Raw genomic sequence first — 10,000 nt, forward strand, 5'->3', positions numbered from 1 at the left:
TAGTTGGTTGCACAGCTAAACTGTTCTTTGGACACGTCATCTTCATTGCTTAACCGATCCGCTAGTGGCTGCACAGATGGCATTGGTGGCACCTATTGTCAGTTCCCCCACATGTGCCTGGTTCGTTCTGTAGTTTGTGGACAATATAAGGCACCTGAAATCTTTTATTTTGTTATTATTTTTAAAACTTTAAAAAATTGAAGGTTTATCTCACTTAATGTGCCAGTTTCATAAAGATTAACCATATGATTGTTACTGCTACTAGAGGAGATAAACAATCTACATCCGATAAGCCAATAGTGCGGGATTAGCGCCAAACATCGTTAGGTCCACAATGTGCCATGGCAAGAATGGATGGCAAATGTGCCAGTTGGGTTAAAATATAGTACCAATAAAATTCATGTTTGTTTATTTTGTCTGAATGGACAGGCCAATAAACATACGGCTTGAATAACTTTTGAAAACCAAATCTTTTCAGATAGAGATATTTATTAACTAAGATGCCCAGTATCTCACCCAATGTCTCTGTTGTTTGTTATATAAGATATATACTAATAATAATTCTACTTAACACATAATTTTTTTATTCCCTTAATTTTTAATTTTTATTATTTATTTATTTTGATACTTTTATTATTATTATTTTTTATTATTATTATTATTATTTTTACAATAAAATCAGCCATTTTTCTTCAAGATGTGCTAATTTTTAAAAAGCATATTGTTTTGTTTCTTACGATTATCATTTTTCTGTAATGCTGTAGGTAAAATGGTTGAGACGGAGGCCTATCAAGGGGACCAGGGGATGGCAGTGCGCAAGCCATCCCCTGCTGCAGCAGACCTGGTCTCCACCCTCAAGAAGGCCCTCTTCATCATAGGGTCAACCACTATTGTCTTTGTTGCTCTGAGGAACAGTCTTACATAGTAAGTATTATTTTTGTGAGTGAGTGAGTGGGTGGGTGTGTATGTTAGTGTATGAGTCTGTGAGTGTTTGAGTGTGAAGAACCCTGGAAAACTTTCATACCTAGTACTTTTTTTTATGAATGTTTGAATATGTACGTGTGTGTGTGAGGATGGTCGTGAGTGAGAGTTTGCTTATGTCTGTGTTTGCACGTACATATGTCCAGTCTACAAAATTATAACAAGGAGTAACAGTAATAAGCTTCAGATATTCCTTTGGCTCTTTCTTCGCTCTCTCATTCTTTCTCAATATCCACCAGTCACCTGCAGCACTTCTGGGGAGCTTCTGGTGACTTCTGGCAACACCAGTGGGACAAAATCCTTCAGACTTTTGGAGATGATCCTTACTTCCTCATGGTTTATGGTATGTTATTATGATGAGTTTGGTAAGATCTATTTCTGTTTTCAATATTTGTTTAAATGAAAATTTGCGTAAATTGACTTACCTATGCACTTGCTTTTAGGGTCTACAATCGTGTCCTACTTTGTCTATTGGAGCATTGGCATCCTGTACACGCTAATGGACACGACAAACAAGCCAGCCTTCCTCCGTCGATATAAAGTGCAACCAGGAACAAATGAACCAGTTGAACCTTGGAAGCTTGTAAAGGTAGGTTTAGTTTGAGAGACTTGTATACACCTTGTTTTGGTTATGGATATTTTGGTGTATTTGTTTTATATTTCTCCATATTTAAGGGATTTAGGTTTTTATTGAAAATCATTATAAATGGATTGTTCACCTTTGAGGATTGACTTTTCAGTACTCATTGAAGGATCCATAAGAATGTCAGAGTTTACCAGAGTTATGTCGTACTGATATAGATTTGTTGTGGTTGTTCTCCATCCAACCAATGACTGCTATATTGGGTTTTATGTTACCTCGATCACACACTCAGTGATGCTGTAGTGCCCCTCCCAAGGGCACTGTTGCTTGGGTGACATACCTTTCTTCTGGGGTTTGTACAGCCACACTAAATATCCCAGCTCGGACTTGATTACATGGGTGTCCTTGTTGTAATAGCATTGCATGCTCTCCTGCAAACTTCAGGTGTCTTCTCATTTGGTGGTGCACTTCTTCAAGTTGCTGTTGTAATTTGATGACATAGTTGCTGGCTGCTACAGGTATATCCTCATTTGGTGGCCTCCCAGTCACCAAGACCAGTGGTCAACGTAGCTCCCTTCCCAACATCATCCTTGCAGGGATGAAAGTGGTGGCTTCTTGCTCCGCAGAATGGTACACCATTGTGTACCTCTTGCATGTCTGTCCTGATGCTCCTTTGGCAACACCACCTGCCAGAACTTGACAGACCCATCAGCCTTGACACATTTTCAGTGCAAAACACTGTCCTTCATTTTTAGGGCGTCCCTTGCATGCCAGTAATTCTGTAGCCAGGCTCAGTGGAGCCTTTGCCACTCAGTTCGGACGATCCTGATTATCTTCCATCCACTGCAATACTGGTTCGATGTCCTGCTCCCTTTGGTGTGCCTCCTTCAGCTCCCTGTTGTTGTCGTCTTCTATGGCGTGTTCACAAAGCCGGCTACTGAAATCATCGGTTTTGATGTGGGCCTTTCCTGGTTTCCACCATGCCAGTTGCCCTTTTACGTTTCTTAAGGTCTTCAGCCAATGAACAGCAGCATGGTCTCTACAGATTGTAAACTTTGCACCATATAGGTAATGGTGGAAGTGGTCCAGGCTCTTTAGTATTGCAAGCAGCCCTTTTCTGGTTACACAATAGTTCTGCTCAGTCTTGTTGAACTTGCAACAATAGTAAGCTACGGTATGCTCATGTCCGCCTTTCTCTTGAGATAAGACTGCCCCTGCTCTATCCATACTCATGTCACACTCCAAGACGTAAGGCTTATGTGGATCCGGGCACATCAGCACTGGTGTTTGTGACAGTGCTTCTTCAGTTGGTTACAGGACACTCAACATTCTTGACTCCACTGGAAATGCACACCCTTGCTAGTGAGTTGGTTCAGAGGGGTGGCAATGCTGGCAAAATTCCTTACAAACCTTCGATAGTACGTACAGAGGCTAAGGAAGCTTCATACTTCTCCTTTATCTTTGGGTTCTGGCCATTCTTGCGTAGCCCTCACTTTTTCCCTGTTCGTTTTCACTTCATCTCTGCTGACTGTATGCCTTAAGAATGGCACCTCAGTCTGGAAAAACACACACTTTTTAGGGTTCAACTTAAGATTGGCCTGCTTAAAGCACTGAAATATCACCTCTAGTCTTTCTAACTCCAGCTCAAAAGTGTTCCCGTACACAATAACATCATCTAGATAGATGAGTGCTGATTTCCACTGTAGCCCATCTAGAATGTGCTCCATATGTTCAGATGTGGCAGGTGCAATACATAAACCAAATAGTATAACTTTCGACTGCCATAGTCCTTGATCAAATGAAAACGCCGTTTTAGACTTATCAAGAGTACTAAAGCACTGTGTCCCCACCAATGTGTCAAACGTCATACGTGGCAGTGGATAAGCATCCTTAATGGTTGCCTCACTAAGGGCCCTGTAATCCACACAGAAGCGTCTGGACCCATCCTTCTTTACTAGAACCACAACAAATGACCAGGGGCTGCTTGACTTCTCAATGATCCCCTGTGCCTGCATCTCTGCAGCCAGTTCTTCCATATCAGGCCTCTACACTGGGGATATACATCTGAGAGCGTATTTAATAGGGCGATTACTACCTGTATTGATTAGATACTTCACTAACACCCAAATCCCCTATCGAAAATATGGTAATGTAGATATACAATAATGTCCGCAGCTTATCAGCCTGCTCCTCTGTAAGGTCTCCTCAGTTATACACAGTGCCCTTTGACTCCACAAGTCCAATGTGATGCAAGAGGAAAGCCTTGCTTTGTGGTCCTGCCTACTATTGTAAGACAATATGGCTAGCTATTGCCTATACCCTGTACCTGTGCTTTAGTTGCTGTTGTCTGAGCTCTGCAACAAATTAAATGGACTGGGGCCTGACACTCATCGGCTGATGGGCCCCTTATTCCAGCCTCTTCTTGTTTCCCACAGATTGTTTCTGGCATTTCTGCAAAAGATGGCCCTGTTCACTGCAACTCCAGTAGCAAGGCTGGTAATGGTACCCTGAAGCCACATCCTCGGTTGATTGCTTCTTGGTCCAGTATTGCTTCTGGTGACCTTGTTGACTACAGAGCTGACGCTTTCCCTCAAATCTTGTCCTGGGACTGCTCGAACGCCTCCCACCTGTGCATGTGGTGGAAATTTCGCTGAGGAGAGTGAAGAGACAGCTGAATATAGAGCTTTTCTTCCAGATGGCCAGTTCATCTCAAATCTGGAATGCAACTGTAATGGGCTGATTTTGAGACATTCACGTTGAGTCACTTATGGTTAGCATTGATGTTAATGATGTGCTCCAAATACCTGATCACCTCATCAGTGAGGAACCTCCTACTCGGACAGAAGTTTGGGAAGCAATCTCCATGCTGAAGGGATGTAAAGCAATGGGTCCATGTCTTTGACTCAGTGTACCATGATCTTAAGACTTGGCCTTTCAACACATGCATCAACTGGATAATAGCTAAGCCTGTCAACCAAAGCAGCAACACTGGTTGCTGACTCTGACTTTGCTGACTTTGTATATGCTGCCATCATATACAGGTCTCTGGTCTCAATGCATTTAGAGGCAGAGTGATCATATCTGTCACGAGTGTGAGATGAGCCATGCCTCTATGCTGCATCTTACCAGAAGGTAACCTCATAAATGAGGTTGGGGGTGGATGCAGCAAAATGCCCTTTTGGCCCCACTAAGGGGTGTGGATGGGCTTCTCTAGCTAGTGGAAGAAAGTTCATATCTAAAAGACGTATCTCAGACTTCACATTTTTTATTTTTTGCCAAGTTCGAAGGCTGATGATTTTACTTAGTCATCAACATTTTGATTTGAAGTTATAATGATACTGTAATGTAAGTAGTCAATGTTTTTTTCCAGAGTGTACACATCATTTATTGATATTTTCTTTTTCCAACAGTGTATCCTTTGGGTACACTTCAACCAGTTCTTCGTGGGTATTCCATTCTCCATTGCCAGCTATTATTTGCTTGCTCTGCGCGGCTACGACCAGTCCCCACAGCTGCCCACTTTCCATTGGGTACTCTTCGAGCTTATTATTTGCATTTTGCTTGAAGAAGTTGGATTTTACTACTCACATAGGTGAGGGCAGATCTTTGACTTTTTGTCTCCTTTTATGAATATTTTTGTATAAGTTATGTTTTTATCTGTTGTAACTCTTACAGTCTCAATTTATCTTCATTACTTTCTCTAACTCTGTCCTCCATTCCACTTTATGCTTTCCATTTAGAGATAGAGTGCTACCTCAAAATTCTCAGTTATTAAACAACACACTAACGCTTGAGAGAACTTGAAATTGAATTGAAGCACCTTGAATTTGAATCTGTATAACATGAATTTGATTTTAAAATAGTGAGATGAACCTGAATCTAAATCTGAACAAAATCCAAATCCTCTCTTTCCTTCTAGGCTGTTCCACCACAGGCTACTCTACAAGCACTTCCACAAGATGCACCATGAGTGGCAGAGCCCCATCGCCATCACAGCCATTTATGCCCACCCTCTGGAGCACATCTGTTCCAACCTCTCGCCAGTATTCCTTGGCCCACTGGTCCTTGGCTCACACGTTGCTACTGTCTGGCTGTGGGTTAGCCTCACCATCCTCAGCACCCTTAATGCCCATAGTGGGTATCATCTGCCATTCTTCCCATCACCTGAGGCTCATGACTTCCATCACCTGAAGTAAGATTTATTTTCTTATTTTAAAAGATTGTTTTCATTAATTGTTTCATGCCCAAATTAAGATCAAAGGATCCCCTTAGTAAAGTATATGCTATTATATAGAGTATATAAAATTAAGGTTCATTTTTTCTGTTTGCCTAAATATTATGAACTTGTTGCAGGTTCAATCAGTGCTATGGTGTATTAGGGGTGCTTGATCTCCTCCATGGCACAGATGACAAATTCCGTGCCTCGAAGTGCTTCTCCCGCCACCTGATGATGCTGTCTCTCATTCCCCCCCGTGAGGCATATCCTGATGATGAGCCTAAGGGCAAGACTGTCAAAGGGAAACAGTGTTAGTTATGCAAGCTGGGCTCTGTGGGGAGCAAGAAAATGAGAAAAAAGATTTAAGTATTGTTGTCTTACCATTCCTTCATATATAAGCTCTAGTATGAAATGTGCCACTGCTACAGGTGTCTTAAGAATGGCCACATAGTGTGATATTGAGAAATTGATGTCATAGAGGTTGTAACTGATTTATTCCTGGATTGGAAATCTCTAATTAGCAACAATTATCACAAAGTAAATAACAAAGTACTTAGCGGACAGAAATAGAATGCCTAACAACTTAATTTCTCTCATATGAAATGTAAGGAAAAACATCACTTGGTACAAGGAAATCAATCTTATATCATAGTCATATTGAAAACATTTATATTTCAAAATATCATCTTATGCATCATTGTACATGATTCATAATTAACAAAATTAACTCTGGGCCATCTCACTTCTGAAGACAGGCTAGAAATATTATGCAACATAATCTTATACCTTCATTCTATAATTAATGGCATTTTGGGCTTCACAAATAAGTTTTGTGAAGTTTAACTTGTATGACAGATACTGGAAACAATTACCTTATATATAAGGAGTCAAGGTTTTGTGGTGTACTGAAATTCCTCAAATAAGATCGCTTCTCCCCAAGGGTTCTTGTCTGCTGTCTACCATCTGCCCATCTTGATTAAACTTCTGCTTCCTATAAAAAAAATGAAATAAAATGAACAAAATCTTTGTCAAGCATGCTGGCTTTCTATCATATGGTTGGACCTTTTCCTACACTTCCCATGGACTAAAGGTGTATTAACTCTTTAAACAACTCTCTCTTTTGCATTAATAATTTCTGAACTTTCATGATACTTCCTCACAAAAATGCAATAATTCCAGAGATACATTTACAAAATATTTGGAGACATCAGTAATCACCTAACTGGATGCTTCTGAATTAGTTAACTTTTAACTCAGTGATGGAGAATGCCATCCTAATGTGGAAAACATCAGTATGAAAATGAAAAGAAATAAACAATTACTTTGGTTGATTTTTATTATTTATTATTCAGTTACATGATTTAGCTATGATTAAGTATCCATTAAAGTTTGGAGTCTTATGGGAAAGAAAGAGATATCTGGGTTGAGTGAGGGGGAAGAAATATGATATGCATGCATTGTACGTTTCAAAGTGAACTTCTTGCAACTGCAGGCACTATTCTTGCATACATTTGTGTATGGCCACCAACAGGATGTACTCTAGAGGGCATATCTGTGTAGTAGACAGCTGTGTTTATCTTTTACTTTTTCTTGTGCTGCCTAGGTATTATGAAGGATGTAAGAGTTTGATTCACAATAACTAGGGTTTGCCATGCCTTTCCCACTGGACCTGTGGGACTTCATGTGTCGTTGATATGTATTGGAATGTTGTAGTCAGAAGCTTTAAGAATTTAAGGGATAGCACGTATAAGTACACTATATAAATATCTTACCCTGAATACTAATATGTAATTAATTGCATCGATAATGACCATAGCTTCCATGCCTGTACTTTCCATATACAGGACTCAATAGCAGGTGCTAGGGTCTGTTGTTGTAATACTATTATTTCTTTCTCTTTTTAATATTTTTTGTTTGTTTGTTTTCCCATTTTTTCTTTATATTCATGCAGGGAATAATGCTAAGCACAACCAACAATATCACTTAGGAATAAAGTAAATGATAATATAGATACAAGGCAGTGAGCTTACAGGTGATATACTATATAGGAACTTTACAAGGATTTATCTTCCCAGTTTGTGCAGTTCTGATAAGCCTATACACCCTCAGGAGTATTGAGAGAGGAATGGGTGTTGTGAAATTGATATGTGGGGTGTTTGGGGCTGAGTGGAAGGGTAAAAAGGGTATGTGCATTGATGGATTGGTGGATGGGGAAGTAAGGGCTTAGTGGCAAAATGGAATTGATTGAATGCTTGACAGTGCTCTATGGAAGGGTAGATGGGAAATGAACATAAGCATGTTCATGGTAGAAGGTGTGGCTTATCTGCCACCTTCTTTAGGTTGTTATGAAGGAAGTGGTTTCATGCTGGGCTGATTGACTCAGTTGTCTCTCTGTTTTTGTGGTTGTTTTCAAGAGTCAGCATGTCACAAATTTGTCATCATCTTTACCATACCTAAATGTGCTTTATTTAAGAATGATGAATGGCCTATATTATTGTCTATATACAGGATTTGCTTGTTGCTGCTGCACTTACCTAGGGAAGTATGACTTTTCCTCTTATTTTCCTTCTCCTTTGACGTTTCTTTTTTGTAGGATTAATGTTACCTTTATCTTATGTCAGTATTTATCTATCAAGTTGATACTTATACATATTAGAAAAGGATACATTTTCAAAATATCTCCAAACTTGAAGATTTTTGAAGGTAGAACTTGTAGAAAGGCCAGAAAACATTTCCATTTTTCATTTGAAGATATGCTGTGGAACTCACTCTGTGCACGTCCATTCTCTGCAGTCACCATACATAGGAAGATGACTGTGTTTGTTTTTTCCATTTTTTTCTGACTGGTTCCCTAGCTAGTCCACCAGTCAAGGAGTATGCTGAAGCAGAGTGGCTGATCTATTTACTCATTCAACTTGATAGTTCTTATAGTCAATGCAATTTAGATATTAGGATGGTAAGAAGAAGACCGGTGTTAGTTTTATATTTATATTTGTACAAGAATGTATATGGATATATGAATATATATATTTAGGTACCCCTTTTATTGTTCGTAAGGCAGAAATTGATATGAGAGAACAATGCAAAGACATTATGTATGTATTTATACATATATTTTTTATTTTTTACAAAGAAATTTATAACATTCACTGTTTGAAATTCACTTGCAGTTCAGATTTTATGTTATTTTATTTATTAATTCAAAGAAGGAATCATCTTTCTAACATAATATCTTTCTATCTGTACAGTTACCTATAATACTTCATCGCTCAAATGCAGTTCATGCCGCACTTTGTCTTTCTTTGCATAAAGAATGAGAGGACATTATTTAAATTACAGAAATGTACAGGTACACATCAGTACTGAAACAAGTGAATACATGAACAACAAAAAATGAGTAAATCTAGGGACGGAAAATGCCCTCTAAATGAAGTTGTCTCTTGTAGCTTTTAACTGCTGTTGTCTTTTCCAAAAAATTGGAAATAATAGTCTTTCCTAAAAAAGGCTTCCAAAATAAGGAATTCTGCAATGTGGGGATATTTCCCCATGTTTGGAAGTTGCAAAAGAATGATTATTTGAAATTTTTGTGTAAGTGCATTTATTTCTAGATATATTTTTCATGTGTGATACAAAGGAAGAGTGATTTTGATGTGCTTCCTGACAAAGACACAGCGCCTGAAAGCACTAAAAATTCATATATAACTTTTCTTCCAGCCGTATTTGCTAACTGCTTGTAAAATTTAGCATAATAAAGCTTAGAAAGAAACATTGTTTGTTGCTATTCCAGTTTAGAAATTAAAGTGGGTAAAACAATTTTAGGATATTACATGTACACAAGGCACAGGACTATAGAAAATGTTTTTGAATTCAGATTATTTTATTTTTTTCTTATTCTTTTTTTATAACCAGAATTACAAATGAAGTTCAGAGTTTGTGTAATCTGTAGTTTTGCTAAATATATACTGGTCGAAACTGTATGTAATATATATTTAATAGTAGTAGAACACCCTTAGTGTAATGGGGTACATATTTGTTATTTTGCTGTTCTGTGATTTGCTTGTGTCATCTGACAGGCCAGTGTCACTTTTCTCTTCAGTCTGATAAATTATTGGACATAAAATAGTCAAATAGTAACAAAATAGAACATACCAACATAGAATCATTAAATCCAATATTGCTATTATATATAAATCATTATCATATGTGGCTAATACAAAGTA

At 38.5% G+C, this 10,000-nt stretch overlaps 2 protein-coding genes across 5 annotated transcripts in view; one reads left to right on the forward strand and one right to left on the reverse strand.

The window, feature by feature from the left end:
• Positions 1-9,546, forward strand: part of LOC113803166 (fatty acid hydroxylase domain-containing protein 2) — a 29,026-nt gene extending 19,480 nt beyond the window's left edge. For all 4 annotated transcript variants that reach the window (XM_070114513.1, XM_070114512.1, XM_027353891.2 and 1 more), the window contains exons 2-7: positions 765-924; positions 1,221-1,324; positions 1,425-1,570; positions 4,975-5,156; positions 5,484-5,756; positions 5,918-9,546. In XM_070114513.1, the coding sequence (XP_069970614.1) occupies positions 770-924; positions 1,221-1,324; positions 1,425-1,570; positions 4,975-5,156; positions 5,484-5,756; positions 5,918-6,095 (1,038 nt within the window). In that variant the 5' untranslated portion in view covers positions 765-769 and the 3' untranslated portion in view covers positions 6,096-9,546. The remainder of the gene's footprint in view (positions 1-764; positions 925-1,220; positions 1,325-1,424; positions 1,571-4,974; positions 5,157-5,483; positions 5,757-5,917) is intronic.
• A 92-nt stretch (positions 9,547-9,638) lies between these two features.
• The window catches only part of LOC138859420 (uncharacterized), a 6,203-nt gene continuing 5,841 nt past the window's right edge, over positions 9,639-10,000 (reverse strand). Inside the window, exon 6 of the mRNA XM_070114511.1 lies at positions 9,639-10,000. This exon is cut by the window's right edge and continues 2,074 nt beyond it. The gene's annotated coding sequence lies outside the window, so the exon portion shown is untranslated.

This window comes from Penaeus vannamei, chromosome 36, assembly GCF_042767895.1.
Source record: "Penaeus vannamei isolate JL-2024 chromosome 36, ASM4276789v1, whole genome shotgun sequence".
In the NCBI taxonomy this organism is placed as follows: domain Eukaryota; kingdom Metazoa; phylum Arthropoda; class Malacostraca; order Decapoda; family Penaeidae; genus Penaeus; species Penaeus vannamei.